The 20,195-nt window shown below is 42.8% G+C and overlaps 1 protein-coding gene across 1 annotated transcript; it reads right to left on the bottom strand.

Moving 5' to 3' along the window:
• Positions 1 to 11,992: 11,992 nt before the first annotated feature.
• Positions 11,993 to 12,298, bottom strand: LOC117796003 (small cysteine and glycine repeat-containing protein 5-like). Its single transcript, XM_034642595.1, has one exon. The coding sequence runs from the start codon at positions 12,296 to 12,298 to the stop codon at positions 11,993 to 11,995; it is 306 nt and encodes a 101-aa protein (XP_034498486.1).
• Positions 12,299 to 20,195: the final 7,897 nt, after the last annotated feature.

Raw genomic sequence — 20,195 nt, forward strand, 5'->3', positions numbered from 1 at the left:
ATAAGGGTATTTATTAAAATATTTGTACTAATGCAAACTGGAATGTTTAGTAAATTATTGCATGTATATGTTAATGGAATACAATTTAGGTAGTTAAAATCTAATTTTCCCAATATTTAATGACATGTGGTTCAATATATGTATATAACCTGCCTTAGTTCAGGCTGATGTAACTGAATTTTTTCTAATTACTTATCATTGGAAAAAGTCATGTGGCCAGTTTACAAGTGAAGAGCTGAACAGGTGACTGGATATCATGGCCACTGAGAAATTACTTATTTTCCTATAATAAAACCTAAGTATATTTGGCACTTTCTTTGCTACTAACTATTGAAGAGTTGGTAGAGCTTTTAGCACGTCTTATCTTTTTATGACAATGATGGCTAGAAATGAATTCCCTAAATATCAACTTATAAAAAATTATTGAACTTGAAAGAACAAAAATAAGCTTGTATATGAATTCTAAACATGTATTTCCAACTGGGTCTAACATAATGTGTCCAGCATTCCTTTTTGTACTTTAAACTGTTTGGAGCAACTCTTAAAACTCAACAATAAGGGGCGCCCGGGTGGCACAGCAGTTAAGCATCTGCCTTCGGCTCAGGGCGTGATCCCGGCGTTATGGGATCGAGCCCCACATCAGGCTCCTCCGCTATGAGCCTGCTGCTTCCTCTCCCACTCCCCCTGCTTGTGTTCCCTCTCTCACTGGCTGTCTCTATCTCTGTCAAATGAATAAATCTTTTAAAAAACAAAACAAAACTCAACAATAAGAAAGACAACCCAACTAAAAAATGAACAAAAGATCTGAGCAGACATTTCTCCAGTGAATATAAACAAATGGCCAATAAGCACATGGAAGAAATATTCAACATCATCAGTCGTTAGGAATCTACAGATCAACCCCACAATGAGATTCCCCTTCGCGTTTCCTGGGTTGGCTCTGATAAAAGCGATGAACACTCGCAAGGGTTAGCGAGGATGTGGAGAAAGCAGAGCCCTCTGCTGCTGCTGGTGGGAGTTTAAAATGATGCAGGAGCTTTGGAAAACAGTTTAACAGTTCCTCAGAAAAGTTCAGCATCGTTACCGTATGACTCAGCAATTCCACTGCCAGGTGCATACCCAAGAGACACAAAAACATGTCTACATAAAAACTTGTACACGAATGTTCGTAGCAGCATTATTCCTAAGAGCCAAAAAGTAGGTACTGCCCAGACATCCACCAACTGATAAACGGATGCATAAAATGGGGAATAACCAGACAGTGGAGTATTTTTCAGCCATAGGAAGGGATGTAGTACTGATCTGTGCTGCAACATGGATGGGCCTTGGAAACATTACGCTAAGTGAAATAAGGCAGACCCAAAAGGCCACCTGTTTATGACTCATTTAGATGAAGTGTTCAGAACAGGCAAATGCATAGAGACGGGGTTCCCAGGGCTGGGAGGAGGGAGGAGTGAGAATAGGAAATGACCACTAATGGGTGGAGTTTCTTTTGATGTGATGAAAATGTTCTGACATTACATAATGAATTTTATGAATATACTAAAAAACCATTGAATTGTGTACTTTAAAAGCTAGATTTTATGGTAGGTGAAGTATATCTCAATTACAAATTGAAAAAACAAAAACCCTATATGTATGGATAAGTTATGCAAATACTTAACCTCCTTTGATGGACTAGAGGACTTCATCTGAATCCATAGCAGCAAATCAGTGCCTAGAGGCACTGTTGTTTTTTTCTTTGAGCAATTAAACAAGTGAACTAAATACATACGTTATCCTAAATTGAATTCCTTTGACTCATGTCCCAGGGGTGGTAAAATTGGGTCCCTATGACTCATTTCCCAGTGATGATGTGACTGCTTCCCTCCTTGAGTGGGTTTAGCCAACAGCCACTTACCAAATATTACCCACTTGCTCAAGCAATGAGGTATGGGCAGCCTGGTCCTAATAGGTTATGTGCCGGGACTTTGTTGATGGTCACCCTAAGAGTCCACATAGGACCCCAGGATAGCGTGGATGAAGAAACTAGATGGCATGTTTCTGCAGTGAAAGCATCCGACTGTCCCCATGTTGGGTGTGGGTTGAGTCGCCGTGGGAGGAGGAAGAGAAAGTGCCACGTGGCAGTGAGAGAGGAAGGGGTGGACCAGCCCAGGTGCAGATGGAACATGGTCCTGTCCCCAGTTTAGAAAGAGCCTGATATTTAATTTTCTCTGCTACTTTTAAAGGGATAGAGCACTGACATTGCTCAAGTCAAGAAAAAGTTTAGTTGCCCTTCAAATAGATCTTGATAAATTGGTTCTTATCCAGAAATAATGAACACCTCCAGTAGTTAGTGCTAAAATATACAAAGACATCTGGTCATCCCCACTGCCATTTGCCCTTGTTTGTCCAGCAACCCACTGTTCTGTGACTCTGCTGGTCTTTGCAGAGAGGTAACTAAGGGCGTGGACTGTAGAATCGCTCAAATCTGGATTCTATATCCAGAACCACTCCTCAGAAAGCCCTGCCCCTTTGGCAGCTTATTTAATTTCCTTGAATGTTTCTCCATTTGTAAAATGTAGATCATGATATCGATCTTTTAGGATTGTCATTAGAATTAAATTAGATTGATGTATGAGTGTGCCTCATAGCTGTTAACTATTATTATATCTTCATTAGTACCATCACGGCTCTAGGTTCAAGCTTTTACTTGTTCAGAGCCTAAATTTCTTTTAGATTTGGCCTAACTTTTAAGAATAAAATTTGGGTCTATATGCTTCTATTAATTTAAATTACAATTCTAACATTACCTCCTTAACCTCTCATCACGAAAAGAAATTTAATTGAAATAAATTCACATGTTAATTGTATACATCAAATTAATAAGAATGAGATCTTCAATTCAGATTGAATAAAAATAACTCCTTTTACACTCTTTAGGCAAATGAGTAATCCCCTAAATAAGTATGTATCTGGGAAAGACTGTCTAGTTAAAATGGACACTTCTGAATTAGCATTCACTCAACTGAAGAATTTAAGAGCTCTCAGGACCCGTGGGAGAGTCTGAGCCAATGTTTACAAGGGAAGATAGGGCTGTTTAGAGAAGATTGGTTAATCATCGATAGGGAGACAGCTGACCAGTGATATGGACAAAACCAGATTCCCACTCAATGCTTGTTCCAAGGCACCAGTTCCCATGTTAAGGAAAAGACAAAGAGTGGTCACTTGCCCTTAGGGTTTTCTCTTTCTGTTGTCTCTGGAGTTCTCTGTTCCAGCTCACCAGTATATGTCTTCCATCTCTCACGCCCCCCTGACCCATTCTAGTTTACCAGCCTTTCAACACCCGGGCTCTTTTCTGACCTCCAGTTCAAAAGGTTTCGAAGAGCTGCCTGTGGTAACCATAGCCGCCCACGCTGTATTCCTACAGTCTTATGAACAATTACAGAGCTGGTTATTTCTGGGTAAAAGTACTCAGTCCCATATCCTACGGCTGTCATGGTGATGCGTTTGATGAGATTTTGGTCTTACCTGCTGGCTCCTGGTGGGTTGGCAATGTTGCCCAGACACCTGTTTTATGTTCCCTTCAATGGCTCTTAGTTTCTAATTCTTTATTCTGTTCTGTGTTGGAATAACTCAAAGGGAAAAGAATATTCATTAACATCCTCCTTGAAAAATAGTTAAAAGCCATTTTGAAGACGCTGGGTCCCAGGGAATTAGGTGTATCGCTTTGTTCTTGTCTTGGTCCTACTGGCAAAACTTTGTATCCTGGGATCAAGAGGCTGGTGAATGAATTGCACAAAGGCACTGGCCCCTGGGGCTGCTGTGGCTGGGTGCAGCATGGCCTGCAGGTGTGGACTGGGTAGGAGGCAACAAGGAGAAAGTCTTCTTTCTGGAGGTTGAGTTTCCAGCCCATTGAAAACTAATCAGACACATGGATAAAGGGTGTTATGCAATAGCCACAGAGTTTAGACATTTTAGGTACTTCATTCCAACGGTTTTCTTTTTATTGCCTATTCGGCTTGTTTTTTTTTTTTTTTTTTTTTTTTTTGAAGCTCAGTTTTGCTTGTATCTAATTATACATTTTTGTAACAAACAATAAAAACCACAATAAAAGTAAAACTCGAGATGAATTGGGGGATCGTTTTAATGTGTTTTTAAAAGAGTATTAGCATGATTTTATAATAGCATGGATTTTAAGATGACTTTATTCTCTGAGTTTCCCTCCTCCACTTTGGTTCCCTCCCAGAAGCTTGGTAGACCCCAGAGGCCACTGGAACATCCCTTTTTTTTTTTTTTTTTTAAGATTTTTTTTATTTATTCTACAGAGATAGAGACAGCCAGCGAGAAAGGGAACACAAGCAGGGGGAGTGGGAGAGGAAGAAGCAGGCTCACAGCAGAAGAGCCTGATGTGGGGCTAGATCCCATAACGCTGGGATCACTCCCTGAGCCGAAGGCAGACGCTTAACCGCTGTGCCACCCAGGCGCCCCACACTGGAACATCCCTTATGCAAACCACTGATTTTAATTTGAAAGAAATTTGTTCTACTGTTATTATAGGGCTTTCCTTTCTCTGCTGCTTTATATGATGTGCCTTTTGGAAGAGTGTTTCAACTCAAAATATTTCTAGATGATACGATTGTGCCTTGGGTGGTGTGGCTTTGCTCCTTTTTGGGTGTGTTTTCTGTGAAACAGATCTCTGGCCAGAAGCTTCATGACCTGGCTGATGTGTGTACTTTAACGAGAAGGGAAGTGTCAGGTCTCCTGTGCCTGACCCATGTGCCCTACGAAAGACACATTCAATATCCATTACCACTGACCTTGTAAATGGCGGTAGATGGATTGTTGGTGATATGACCACCTGGTGTCCAGCCCTGCAAAGAGGATGAAGTCATTCATTCATCAAATATTAATCGATGCCTTATACAGTGAAAGGGCATGGGAACGCAGCGCTGAACACACGGTTCCTGCCCCAAGAACTTCAAGGTCTTGTAAACAGGCACGGGCGTGACTGCATCCAAGTGCCAGTAAGACCATGGACAAGGCAGGTGCCCGCATAGGGGAGGGAGCCCACAGAGCGTCCTTCTATTGACTCAGTGGATGTTATTGAGTTAGTGCCTGGCACCGCCATGAGCAGTGGGAAAACGGCCCTGAAAGTGCAGATAAGCAGGCAGAGTTCAACTCTCATGGAGAGAGAGAAAAATAAGTAAGGGCCAACAAACAAGCAAAAATGGGGTGTTTACCAACAGATAACCTAAGAACTGCTTCAGGCCCAGTGACCAGGGAAGATGGCTCTGAGGGAGGACGTGGGGTTTAAGGTCAGAACTGGAGGTTAGGCAGGAGTCCATTGTGCAAAGATTTGGAGAAAAATTTCCAGGCAGAGGAGGCAGCTCGGGCAGAGGTATTAAAGTAGAAACAAGCTTTTTGTGCCTGAGAAATGGAAAGAAAGTAGAGGGAGGCCGTTGGTGAGCTGTCTGCACGCATGTTCTGTGCTGCGGGAAGATGGGATTTAGCGGGGGAAAGAGGGAAGCATGAGCAACAGTGGGGAGGTCACAGGATAGTTCAGAAGAGGGATGATGGCTGGTACCAGGGGACTGGAGAAAGAGGTGCACGTTTGTGAAAGAGGAAAGGGATGCAAGCGTCCAAGGTGAAGGGAGGACCCGGGAGATACCGCAGCGGGCGTGGGAGATTAGCATCAATTCCTAGTCAGGGCTGAGAGTGAGCAGATGGGGTGGCCGGAGAGAAGCAGGAACTGAGTCCCACTCTGCCCTGATGCTACAGTAACCTCCATGTATTGCTTGCAGACTTTTTAAACCAGGAGTAACACCCGGCCTGACCACAGTGCGAGATCGCAGCTGAGAAGCAGACAGTGCTGGGGGCTGTGTTCGGCTTTCCTCACTCTTCCAGGCACTCGTTTGGGGTATTCCCTTCCAGGCAATCTCATCACAGTTTCCTCACAGGGACCGCTGCGGTCACACCCAGCCACTTCCCTCGGTCCAACCCTCGCAACCACTCATCTGTTCTCTGCTTCCGTCCTCTTGCCATCCCGAGGCTGTTATGTAAATGGAATTATCCAGTAGATACTGTTTTGCGATAGCCTTTTTGCCTCACCATAGTTCTGTTTCGACCATCCACGTGTTGCAGGTTTCTTTCGTGGCTGCGTGGTATTCCGGGGGGGTGGTTTTAACTGTTCACCTGTTGAGTGGCAGCTGAAATTTTTCCAGCATGGGGCTATTTAAAGACACTATAAACATTTGTGTGTAGTGTTGGGTTTGGGGTATGGTTTCTGCGTGAACATCAGTTTTCACTTCTCTGGGATAAATGTCTCAGAGTACAAGTGCTGAATTCTTTGACTACAACTTAGCTTTGTAAGAAACTGCCCTAACTTCTCCATGGCTGTACGAGTTTACGTTGGTGCCAACAAAGAATGAGTGGTCCGGTTTCTCTGCATCCTCCCCAGCTTTGGGTGTTGTCGCTATTTTGGGTTTTAGCCATTCTGGTAGGTATGTAGTGGTGGCTCCTTGTGGTTTCGTGTGCATTTCCCCCATGGCTAAGAATGCTGCATACTTTCCGTGTGCTTACGTGCCATCTGCATATCCTCGTCACGGAAAAGCATGCTCACGTCTCTTGTTCATTTTCTAATTGGTTGTTTTCTTTTACCATTGAGTGTTGAGAGTTCTTTATGTATTCTTTTTTTTTAAAAAAGATTTTATTTATTTATTTGAAGTAGACAGAGCATGAGCTGGAGGGGGGGGCGGTGCAGAGGCAGAGGGAGAGGGAGAAGCAGACTCCCCACGGAGCTGGGAGCCTGATGCAGACTGGACCCCAGGACCCTGGGATCGTGACCTGAGCCAAAGGCAGATGCTTCAGTGACTGAGCCACCCAGGTGCCCTCTTTTCTGAAACGAGTCCTTTGCTCGATAGTGGCTTGCACATGTCTTGTCTCAGCCTGTAGCTTGTCTCCTCGTCCTGTCTAGCAGGCCTTTCACAGAGCGAAGAGTTTAATTTTGATGAGGTCTGACTAATCAAGTTTTCTTTTTATGGTTTGTGTCATATCTGAAAACGCTTCACCTTGATCCAGGTCCTAAACATGTTGTCCTACTTTTTTTCTAAAAACTTTATAGAAGTTTTATGTTTTACCTTTAAACCCATGATTGACTTTGAGGTAATTTTTGTGTAAGGTATGAAGTTCAGGTTGAGATTCTTTTTTCTTTTTCTTTCTTTTCTCGGCTCTGGATGTCCAGCTGCTCCAGCTGCAACTGTTGAAAGGACTATTCTCAATTGCTTTCACTCCTTTGTCAAAATAAACTGGGCGTGTTAGTGTTGGTCTCCTTCTGGACCCCTGAGTCCGTTCCACGGATCTGAAAGTTGGTCCGTCTTCCCATTCCACGCTGTCTTGATGACTGTATCTGTGGAATAATCCTGGACGTCAGGTAGAGGACTCCTTTCACTTTACTTTTCTTTTTCAAAATTGCCTTAGCTATTATAGGTCCTGCGCCTTCTCATACACACTTTTGAATAAGCTCGTCTGTTTCTACAAAACACCTGGCGGGGACTTCAGAATTACATTAAACCTACAGATCAGTTTGGAGACTGGCATCTTCGCTATGTTGAATCTTCAAATCCCACAAACATGATGTGTCTCCCTGTTTATTTAGGACTTCTGTAATTGCTTCCATCTGCATGTCGTAACTTGCAAGAATATAGATTCTGTGCATGTTTTGTTAGATTCATACCTAAGTATCATTGTCTTTGGAGCGATTTTAAATGGTATTGTTTTAAATGTTTCCACCTGGGTTTCTTTGTTGTTGTTAGTATGTAGTTTATTTTTGCTCTACTTGTTTTTTCACCTTCAGGTTAAAGATTGCACCTTGTAACAAATATAGATCACTAAGGAAATCATGAGTTCTGGAATTGCAATTTCCCAGACATGGTTTCAATCCTGATTTTCTGGACTCTTCACCTAGGTAAGAATTAGACCACCTCTATCTCCGTGGAAGCCTGTGATGTTTGGTTGGGATTCGCTGTGTGTTTGTGTGTGTCAGAGAAGAGGGGAGCATTGTTTCCAGGGAAAGGGATTTTGTCGTTCAGGCAATCAAACTGCTCTTTGCACGAGCTGTTTTTGGCTCTTGGGATCTATCTGGAATTAGGTAGGTGGCCTAAAAGAATGTTCATACAAGCTATATTTATTATACTGTCTTTATTTTTATATTCTGTCGGTACTTCCCGAAATGACATGCTTCTATTTTCTCCCCTCACTAGTCTAAGAACCAGTATCGAGATAAGTAACTCAAAGGTTGGCAGCACTGGTCACTGAGGAAAGGGCAAATGCACCCGGCTTCGTCTGACTAGCAGCTGTGAAGCCAAGGACAGTTATTCTATTTCTTATTGTATATTTAACTGACATCATGAAAAGAATGTTCACCACTTGGTGTTGTTAGGGAGATCACACTTCCCAACCCCAAACTGGTATTAGAGTTGAGTAAATGAGTTCCAAGTTATTATTTATTGATAGGAAAATTATATATGTGTTGAAATGTATGCATTGAGATGTAAGCCTAGAAGCACCAGGTAATTATTAGGGAACCCTGCATTTTGGGTTGTTTTTGTGCAAATTTAGCAGTTGATACAGTCTTAGCGAGAAAAGATGCTGCTTTCGAAATAGTAGACTTCGTCAACTCATGGGTCTAAGAAAAGATATGGAAAGAAGATCTTGAAGGCAAAGTAAGCATATGAAAGGGGACCGAATAATGCAAATCAGTAAAAAGTTATCTTCTCTTTTTTTAATTTTTAAATTAAAACAATTTTTTAATCATCTCTATTTCTAAAACATCTTCAGTGGAAAAATGGGACGTTCGTAGTAAATGAGGTGCCTATTGTGATGGGATGACACGCCCGTCTCCCAATGGAAACTAGCTTCTTCCTCAAGATTGACACAGTCAAAAGATCTCAAATTTAAACATGCTTCGGAATCACCTGGAGGACTTGCTAGAACACGGATTCTAGGGCCCACCCCCAGACTCTCTGAAATGTGCATTTCTAACAAGTTCCCTTATGATGCTGACGCTGCTGGTGTCAGGGCCCAACTGTGAGATTGAATGCAGTTCATTCTTCACCAAAGGCTAAAATACTGGGGTTGTTAGATTTGACAAGGAAAAGACTGAAGGCTGTCCTCAGGTCTATGAAGACTTTGGATGAGCAGATTTCTAGATGCTACTCCCGGGTCTCCAGCGGACAAGGGGAAACACGAAAGTAGAGTAGATTTCCGTTGTAGATAGAGAAGACGGTAAGTCCCAGGTGACAGTGCATTGGGACGATCAACAAAGGAGAGCATGGGTTTTCCAAACCTGGAGTCCTTCTAAAGAAAATAGGCCTCAGGGCATTTTTTGTCCCGAATTGTTTGGAAGTTCTCCTGTCTATAGGTAAATGGCTAAGTTTCTTAAACTATAGGACATGCCACAAAGTTGGTATAGATTAATTCTTCCCAATTTCTAAATCTACTAGGTGTAGTAATTAAATTCTTCAATTGTACAGATGTTTTCTCTCTATGCTTGACTTGTATTCTCTTAGTTACACATGAGGAGAATCTTTCTGGGTCTTAAGAATCAGGTGCTCATGGTAGGTATATTTGTGGATGCTTTGGTTTGGCCAAGAGTCATTGCAGTCCTTATCCCCATGTTACACAGAGATTTCAAAAGTCTTCATCCTCTTGCTCATGAATGGACAGAAAAAGTTTTGTTTGTTTGTTTTTTGCGGGGGGAGGTCCTTGGTCAACATCTTAGATCCACATTTGCACATTTACTTTGTTTGTTCTCATGAAAATGAGGCCAAGAATCACCCTCAGAAACTGGCAAATGCAAAATTAAAATATTTTCACCATTTGTAAGAAAGATGCCAGAGTGGGATGCCTGGGTGGCTCAGGCGGTGAAGTGTCTGCCTTCGCTCAGGTCATGACCTCAGGATCCTGGGATCAAGTCCCCTATCCGGCTCCCTGCTCCATGGGGCATCTGATTCTTCCTCTCCCTCTGCCCCCCCTTCTGCTCATACACGTGCTCTCTTGCAAATCAATAAATAAAATTTTAAAAAGAAAGAAAGAAGAAGGAAGGAAGGAAGAAAGAAAGTAAAAACGAAGAGACTGGGACTGAACTCTTACATACAGGCCTACGTGGACTCAGTGAACTTTGACAGCACCTGAATACAATCCCACTCTCGGTGCATCTCGACCCACCCCAGCCCAGAGCCATTGCTGTGTAAGAGTGAAATACCTGTTTGCCTGACCTGGTCATGACCTCTTCCCCAAATCACTCTCCGTGATAAGCATTTTGTGTCAAAGGCCACATTCTTCTGATTGGTATTTGAAATGGAAAGATGTATGCAGATTGGTAGATGTATTACATTTGTCTTAAGAATGTCCTATTGGGGTGAGTTAGGCCGATTTGGGGAAAAACACCTGCCGTTCTACTGGAGTGACAACAGCACAAAGTGAGTTCATGTTCCTTCAACCCAAGGTGACATGTGAGCCTTTTTGGAAAGAATAATAACAATCCCATTGATTTCAAAGAACTGAGTGTCCCAGACAGTGAGACCGGACCCTGAAGTTGTGTAAATAAGGCTACCCTAGACCTGTTGGTGACTAGGAACAGGGAGAAAAAGATTTTTACTGGAAAAAGGAATGGAGTCATGGGTTTTTCTTTTTTAATAAAGAAAAAAGAGAGAAAGTTTATGTTCAGGACTACCCCTCAGGGATTTTTTCCAGAATTACTTTGATACAGACAGGTGCACCCTCTAAATAACCAACAGAAAGGGGTTGCTCAACAGAGACATCATGTTTGCTTTCTGAAAATCTCATTGCATCTTGACACAACGGCCTGGCTTTGGGGCAACACGAAGGACACCCCACCTCAAAGAGAAAAGGAAGACCATTTTTGACAAGGCAAATATCTGGTTCTGAGCTTCCTGATGGACCTAACCTTCAAGTGACCTGAGCAGGGAGGTAAAACCTTTAGGGCACAACCCTGAGCAGAGCTGTGGTCGACCTCTTTGCCTCTTTGCCTCTGATTCTCGAGGAGTGCCTGCCTCTTCTCTCCAGCTTTCAGGCCACAGCCCTGCCCCCTGCTTCCCAGGTCACCTGTCATCCCTGCAAAGCCAAGTTTCAAGCCCCGGAAATGGAGTCAGTCGCAATCCTGAGGGCAGCGAACAAGGCAGGAGAGCATTCAAACAAAAGATTAGTAGAACAATGTCTACACAGTTCGTGGCAGGAATTAAAGATAAGCATTGAAATTTCAACCATGAAAGGGCTTCACCGACACCCAGGGAACGGGCTGCTTGCCTGGAGTTGGAGGCTGACAAGGAAATCCAATTCTTTTGAGGGTCTGTACATGGGAATTGGCAGAAAACCTGATAGAACAAAACATATCAGTTCCTTTTTTTTGAAAATGGGTCTCAAGGCAAAACCTGCGGTTAGTGGTCTTTCTCCGTGGCCCTGTGTCTTCATCCCCCCAAGCCTGCACAGCCCTGGGTCACGGCCCGTGTTGCCCCCCAGGGCGACTGTGATCTTAAAGGACCAGACTCCAACAATAGGGGACGTTCTCCCCAACAACGGTTTCTTTATTTAGCTTGCATGGATTTATGCAACACAAACGGTCCTTTCATAGCAAGACAACAAATAAAAATCAAAAAAGGAGATCTCAGCCATCCACGTCTAGTACATTATTCTCTCCGTGCCTTTGGTTTTCAGCGGCACAGACCTGCCGGGCATGAGAACAGAGTAGAAAAGGCCCGGGACGTGTGGGCACGATGGAAATGCAGGCACCAAAGTTGTGGGAAAGAATTTCAGAAAAACAGAAATAAATTAGTAGCTACGATTCCATTTTCAGTTTGTTCAGCATGTGAATTGACTCCAGGAGCTGGGCTGTCTCCTGCTCTCAGAGTTCTTGCTGTTCTTGTCAATAGCAGGGTCTTTTTGAAATGATCAGTTTGTGATGTGACACAGCGGGAGTGTCAGCTTCCAGCTCTTAAGGACCTGGGATGGACTGGCAGGTCGTGGGAGGAGAAATGGAGGAGTTGGGGGAAAGTGGCACCAACAGGCCAGCGCCATCTGGGCACACGCTAGCAGAGGCCGCCCGCCTAGCAGGGCACTGCTTCCAGCAGCAGCCCTTCCCACGGCTGCAGCCACGGGAGCCGCAGCCACGGGAGCCGCAGCAGGAGCAGCAGCCCACCCAGTAGCACCTGTAGGTGGTGCAGCTGCCACAGCCGCCACCACAGCTGCCACAGCAGCCACGGCAGCCACCACCACAACTTGTGCAGCCACAGCACCCCATGGTGTCAGGAGAGAGGACTCAGGAGCAGTGAGGAGGGAGACTCAAGGGATGCGGGAGGTCTGATATTTGCCCTCTGCCAGGGGCCCTTAAATACTGAACGTGGGGGTTTTGCACATGTCGTGTATTCACCCCCTGGTTGTTTTGACCCGTTTCTGAGATGGTTGTTTTGTTTCCTGTTACTTCCTCATGCATACACATGACTTAATTTTCTTTCAATTTCAGATAAATTCATTTTTATTTGAAAAGTGGAATCAGAACTGACTGAAATAGTTAATAACATGCTTCTTTCCCCACAACAGGTCTGCCCGAGAGTGCAATTCTTTTGATTAATATTGGATGATGGAAACTGTGGAGATCAGCTTTCCCTCTTCTCTGGGGAATCTTCCCCTCCCAGAGGAGAGACCCTGAGGGGCATTTTATCTTATCTTCTATCTTACTCTAATTATATGCACTTTATGTACATTATCTGATCTAATTACTCTTTAAAAGGCAATGAATTTGGTGTTTAGTGTCTCTATTCAAATGGATTTTAGAGCTGAATAAGCCCAGGAAGGGCTGTGTAGTTGTGTCTCCATTTGGAAAGTTGGCACAAACATAGCACAGGTCATAAGAAGTCTGGGAGGAAAAAAAAATCAGTTTTCAGCAATAAAGAAATTTTTTATACATCAAATAGAAAATGTAATTTTAAAAAAACCATTCAAAATAGCAACAAAATTATACCTAATGAAATTATACCTAATGACTTGCAAGATCTTTAGAAAGAAAATTATTAAATTGTGTGGAAGGACATCAAAGAAGAAATAAATTGAGAAATGTACTAGGTTTATAGCTAGGAATTCTCAATATTGCAGCAATGCTGTGATGGTGTTTCACGTGTCCCCTTGCCTGCGTGAAGGCTGGCCCAGATATCTGGTGAGACATCTTTTTCTGTGTCTGTGAGAATGTTTCAGGGAGAAATTAGCATTTGAATCAGTGGATTGAGTGAAGAAGATGGTCTTCATCAGCCTCATCCGGTGCCCTAAGGATCTGAATGGAACAAAAAGGTGGAGGAAGTGCCAATTGCTGCCTTTGCTTGAGCTGGGCCAGCCGTCTTCTCCTGCCTGCAGACATCAGAGCTCCTAGTTCTCAGGTCTTCAGATGCGGATGAAATTACGTCACTGGCTCTCGTGATTCTCCAGCTTGCAGATGGCAGATCCTAACACCTCCCAGCCTCCGTATCATGTGAGCCAATTCCTATAGGAAATGTATATGTCTGTATCTGTGTCTATACCCTGTGGATTCGGCCTCTCTGGAGAACACTGATTAATGCAGATGTCACTCCTTCCCAAAGTAATTAATAAATTCACTGCAATTCTGTGAAAAACCCTAAGAGATTTTTAAAATATTGGTCTCTTTTCATTGTTAATTTTTTATAAAAACTGGACAGCTTCCCCAAAAATATGTTTGCCAAAACAAGAATGTAAGAGATATTTTTTTTAAAAAAGATGTATTTATTTATTTGAGAGAGACAGAAAGAGAGAGAACACACATGGGAGCCGGGGGGCAAGGGGCAGAGGAAGGGGGAAAGAGAGAGTCCTCAAGCAGACTCCCCGCTGAACATAGACCTCAAGGCGGGGCTTGATCCCAGGGCCCTGAGATCATGACCTGAGCCAAAATCAAAGCCACCCACTTAACTGACTGAGCCGCCAAGGTGCCCCCAGACATTTTTTAAAAAAGAATGAGGAGAGAGGTTCACCTATCATATATTGGAACTAATTCTAAAACTACGATCATTAAAACAGTGTGATATTCTGCTGCTGAGAGAGACAGAGACAAGTGGATGGGAATTGAGAGCACAGAGGTAAAATTACACAAATTTTGGAATTTGGTGTATGGCAGAAACATTAGAAATCAGGAGAAGATCCTGGCTCTCCAGTATTGGTACTGAAATAACAGGCTTGTCTCTATCGATACAAATAATATGAGGGTCCTTCTTCACACTACACATTAAAATAAGTTCCAGATGATTTTAAGATAAAAAAGTGACAAGCAAAATTTGATATTTTAGGGAGTTGTGGAAAATTAGCTCTATGACTTCAAATTAGTAAAGTATTTCTTAAACTATAAAAGGAAGACATTAATTAAAGACAAAATACATGAAAGGGAGGAAAACATTTTACAAAATGATGCTGAAAGCAAAAGTTAAAACCAGCCACAGGCTAAAGAGAAAATCAATTTTAGAAAAGGAAGCAACTTAATGAAACAATGCGTGAAGGATATTAACTGAGGAGTCACAGAAGACACAGCCCTGCCTACAATAATAAGAAGCTCGAGGCTACTAATGATCAGAAAAGTAGAGATTAAGACCACACTGTGGTATGTTTTATATCCACCTGCTTATCAAAATGTTCAAGTCTGATAATACCAAATACTGACGAGGATGTTGGCAGGTTCATACAGTGTTGGATGGGAATGTACGTCACTATGACCAATTTGCAGAGCAATTCAGCCACATCTGGTCAAGACGCAGAGGCACGTTATCCCTTTTACTCACGTATATCAGTGTGAGCTAATGGGAAGAACAATCCTATTCTATTCATTGAATTATCATCTATTACTGTCATTGTTTGATGTTCAAACGGGCCTGGGCCTATGTTTTTCCAGTTGCCACACCTCCAGGCTGGTTCTTGTACCTTTTAAAAATAACTCGATCATTTTTTGAGTACCGACTTATATCCTGACACAAGATGTTCATGGCCCATTTCATCCTTCCCCAGCCCTAGACCTGGAATCAGCCTTTCTTCCAAAGAGTCTGGTTCCTTTGACTGGAGAATGGTGTTTAGAATCCAAGGTCAGGATGGCAGGTATACTCACTGTGAAGATTTTTTTCTCTATTTATAGTCAGTTCTGCTGTAACACAATGTATGTGCCCCAGCAAATCATAGCACTGTACAAAATTAAGCAATAAAAACCACAGGGCTATGGTTTTCTCCATCTACTTGGTGTTTCTTCTGGACAAAGTCCCGCGTGAGCAAACACAGAATTAGCATTCTGCTCTAATTGTTCCCTAATATAGCAATCTCCTTGGAATAACTTCTTTTCCAGCCCTAGGAAGGGATAATTGGCACGTGAAAACTGTATGTATTTAAGGTGTATAGTGTGATGATTTGATGTACGCATACATTGTAAAATGGTTGCCATAATCAAGTCAATTAACACATCCATCACCTCACTGAGGTACCATATTTTTCCTTTTTGTGGTGAGAACATTTAAGACTAACTCTTTGAAGCAGATGTCAAGGATACAATACAGTACTATGAGCGACAGTCACCACGTTGTACATTAGATCCCCAGACCTTACTAATCTAACTGAAAATTGGTGCCCTTTGACCAACATCTTCCCAGTGTCCCCTCCCCTCAGCCCTGCCACCTTTCTATTCCCTGCTTCTGTGAGTTTGACTTTTTAAGATTCCATCCATAAGTGAGAACATGCAGTATTTGTCTTTCTATGTCTGGCTTATTTCGTCCTCCTTGGAACAAATTTGCATTTTTAAAACAAGTGTTAGAGCAGAACTGGCTGTATTATATATCAGGAATTATGCTAGGTGTTGGAAATTTAATTGACTGATCTTCTGTGTGTTTTCCACTTGGCCTTCTGTGATAGAACTTTTCATATTACATTATTATGGTTTACTTCTGTTTCTTTTTGATGGGCTATATATGTTCCTTTAGGGCCAGTTTCATCTCTCATTCACCTCACTTCCCTGACTGCTACACAGTGTCTGGAATCTAGGAGACAATTATCGAACTCTTGGTGAACTGATTCAAAGAAGGATGAGGTGTGGTCCTTTCTTTTGAAATGCTGTCAATCCAGAACTCTGCTCTCCAATATAATAGTTGCTCACCATGTTTGGCTGTTGAAATTTAGATTAATGAAAATGAAATAAGTAAAGAGTTTTGGTTCTTGAGCCCCATTAGTCATATTTTAAATCCTCAGTAGCCACATGTGGTAAATGGCTACCATATTGGCCAGCTCAGAATAGAATATTTCCTTCATTGCCAGAAGTTCTACTGGTCAGTGTTGGTCTGGACTCCAGTGGTTGAAGAGCTAAAGCTCCCTAATTACCCAGATCATTCTCAGAAGAGCTGGTGATATCCCCCTACCTTCCCATGAAACTGACGAAAAGATGATTCCCCCATTTGGGAAAAAATTCTTGAAAATATTTCAGACTGAAAGTCCTCTTCAGAAAAAACAGATTTTGAAAGAAGGTCAATCTATGTGATAAAATCTACAGTATTCCACAAAGGAGTCAATAAGCTATAAAGGAAGTGAATTTTTCTTAAAGAGACAACACCAAGCAAGACTATACACCAAGTCTCGAGCCTCCCAAATAGCCATTTTTTGAAAAGTAGACTGGGGGGGATGGGGATGGCAAGATCAGTAGGAGAGAACTGAATCTTTTCTCATCAAAACCAAGAGATAAGAGGCGCCTGGGTGGCACAGCGGTTAAGCGTCTGCCTTCGGCTCAGGGCGTGATTCCAGCATTCTGGGATCGAGCCCCACATCAGGCTCCTCCACTGGGAGCCTGCTTCTTCCTCTCCCACTCCCCCTGCTTGTGTTCCCTCTCTCACTGGCTGTCTCTATCTCTGTCGAATAAATAAATAAAATCTTAAAAAAAAACAAAAACCAAGAGATAAGAGTGTGTCAAGAAAGAGAGATTTGCCAACTGCCTAGTGCCGAGAAATTGTCTTGTAAATTGCCTGAAGAGCATACTTTGGACGGAAGCAGGTGGAGGCCATCTGGGACTTGAACTAGAGTGGTTCCAGTGAAGTGGCTGTCTAGGGAGGAGTGGAGAAGTTCTAGAGTTCTTGGCGAAGATTTTTATTTATTATAGTAAACAAAAAATACAATAACACCCAGGATACACACTATCATCCCCAATTATGTTTTTGAATAATGCGTATGTGTGTACTTTCAGAATTCTGGAAGAAAATTCTAGTGAACAGTAGTTATTTCAGTAATGTGTGATTGTGGTAATCTTTATTTTCTTTGTATTTCTGTGCATTTTTCAAATTTTTTATGTTGAACATATATAGCTTTCATGATAAAAAAACAAAAATTGTATTAAATATGCATATGTGTGTTATTAACGTATGAGTAATTATGTTTCAATAGTGAAATCATGGGTAATATTTTGTTTCTGCATATTTTACTATATGTTAAGAGATTGCCAATGCATTTTATTGTATATAATCTTATGCATATTTTGCTGACTGTCCTTTCCCACAATCTTGAACCCCACTCAATCCTTATTTTATTTGCTTTCTTTCCCAGCTTTACTGAGGTAAAATTAACAAATAAAATTGTAAGATATTTAAGTTTACCATGTGATGATTTGATACAGGTACACAGTGTGAAAGGTCAATCCCTGTTTTCTAATGTCATTGTTTTCATGCCTGTCATCTCCAGGGAGCTAGTTTGGGAACGTGTGGCTGTCAAGGGTAGGAGAGACAAGAGGAAGTGTCAGGAGGCAGACTGGGCCTAACAGAGATGCTTCCTTGTTTGAGGGTGGGAGAGAGGCTATCATGAGGGTTTCGAGGCAGCTGAGAAGGGTCCAGAAAGTGGAGGGAGTTCATTGCTGTGTCTGCAGTGCCTCTAACAGGGTGGGCACTTAGTAGGTGCTCAACAAATACTGTGGACGTAGAAGGTGCATAAGAAAGGAGATTGAAAAGGCCAGAGGGGTGGTCTTCTGAGCACAGATGGAGGGGCTGGCCTGTGATGGGAGGAGTGGGGGTGCACTTCCTTGGTTGTAACTCAAGGCAAGAAGGAGAGAGAGGGCGCAGATTTGGGCGGGTTTATAGAGTTTGTGCTGGAAACTCCTTCTTGAGTGAAGGGGCAAGAGGAAGCATCTGGCATCTGAAGAAAGGGGACGAGATTGGAAGTGGTCAGTGCTGTTGGAAGGGGAGCTGAGCTGATGAGAGAAGAGAGGTGAGCGTGGAGGAGAACAGGTGGAGGGTCCATTGAAGGTGGTGCTACCATCTCTCAGCCCCTTCTTGCCTTGCCATCATCCTTCTACCTACCACATCTGCCTGTTTTCCTTGCCCGTCTTCCCGCCTCCCTTATTATCATGTAATGAAAATCCAACCAAAACCGAAGGGTAGAAAAAAGAAAGATTAATTTCAATTGGAGTGATTGGGAAAAGCTACCCTATGAACTGTGAAAAATGAGCAGAGTTTCAGTGGTGGAAGAGGGCATTTTCAGCTAAAGACACAGTCATGAGGGAGGTAAGGGAGGATATAAAAGTTCAAATAATGATTGTATGGCTGCTGTGTTTCCTTTAAGAGAGCAAGAAGGTCTGGGCCACTGGAGAAATCTAGGGCGTGTCCTGTGTCCTCACCATCATCCCAGAGGACTTTTGCTCGTTGACACTCTTCCTTCTTGTGCTGCGTGTTCTTTGCTGAATCTTGCCTATTTCATTGTTAACTTCTGTGTCTTATTTCTAAGTGCTCTGTACCCTGAGCAGCATGGTGCTTGTACCACAAAGATTAACTACTCGTCGTAGTGCTATTAATTACCAAGCTCTGTGTTCTCGTGCAGCTTAGGGCTACCCTCGAGCCCCAGAAGGATTAGGCCACAGAGCAAATTGAAGCCAGATTGTTACTGGTGAGTCTGGACTTTAGTTTGAAGATAAAGGCAATCAGCCGAGGATTGTTAAGTGGGAAGAAAACGTGCTCCCCTGGAAAATACAGCAACATAAGGTAGGGTTTTTTGGGTTTTTTTTAATAGAAGCACTAAAATTTCATTAAGTGGCATTGAGCCATCATTGTACCATATACTAACCATGTGTAGAGATTTATTATAATCGATGAGGCAAAAGTCAATAGTTGGGTACATTTGTAAGTAGTTTCTTTCCTCAGGGACCCAAATTTTCCAAATCTCTCTTCTGGCAGTCCTCAAGGTGTGGTTCAAAGACCCCGGGGGGGGGGTGCTGAGGCTGGTAAGATCGTCCTTTTCCAACTGGGTATCAGTGTGAGGGCAGGTTTTCTTCATACACTTCAGCGAAAACAACACGGTCCAATAGTTACAACGTGGAAGGTAGATAATAGGAGCCGGTCATCTTTGAATAAGTCGGACATTAAAGCGATTTGCAAAAGTATAAAACAATGTCACTGTATTCACTGAATTTTGGGGAAAATCTAGTTATTTTTCCCAAAAAGGTGCTATTTATATGAGCAAGGACTGGGCTTATGGTGTTATCTTAAAATTAAAGCTGACGCTCAGAAGGTAGCCATCGGATGAGGGAGTCTCTGGGGACGGAGGAGCTCTCCAGAGCCTAGGAAAGCTCACCGCGTGGCCGCCTTGTTGCCTGTTCTGTGGCCAAGCCTGAAGCGATACATGGGACTCGTGCAAGGAGAACTAATGACAAGGCAGACATTCGAGAGTGTGAAGGTCCTGAAGATGAATCTGGAGACTGTGGGCTTCTCCAAGGGAGGGTGGTTTTTATCATTTGCTGAGTGAATTCACCATTTGCAGCCAGAGCATGTGTCCCAGGAAGAAGAAATACGTGTCTGCTAGTCTAGAGTGATGTGGCCTCTCTGATCCGTGGCATGCTGGCCGGTGGTAGAAAATGTGGTAGGTATTGCAAGTTACCTCCTTTATTTAAGGTTCTATGTTCTCTTTCCCCTACTGAAAGGACCTCTAAGAATTTTCCTAAAAGAAGTGTCAAGGGAAAAAGTAATTCCACCAGCGAAAGTACTGGTGAGCAACAAAATGTCAGCGAGCAGATGCGTGTCCCGGTTCATCGATTCCAAGACCAGCTATATTGGAAAACGGGGATAGGTTCTCTGTTAAATATTCCCGTGGGGGTGAAACAGAGAGAAATTTAGCTAAACTGAAAACAGGTGACTTAATGAGAC

The sequence above is a fragment of the Ailuropoda melanoleuca genome, chromosome 2 (genome assembly GCF_002007445.2).
Source record: "Ailuropoda melanoleuca isolate Jingjing chromosome 2, ASM200744v2, whole genome shotgun sequence".
In the NCBI taxonomy this organism is placed as follows: Eukaryota; Metazoa; Chordata; class Mammalia; order Carnivora; family Ursidae; genus Ailuropoda; species Ailuropoda melanoleuca.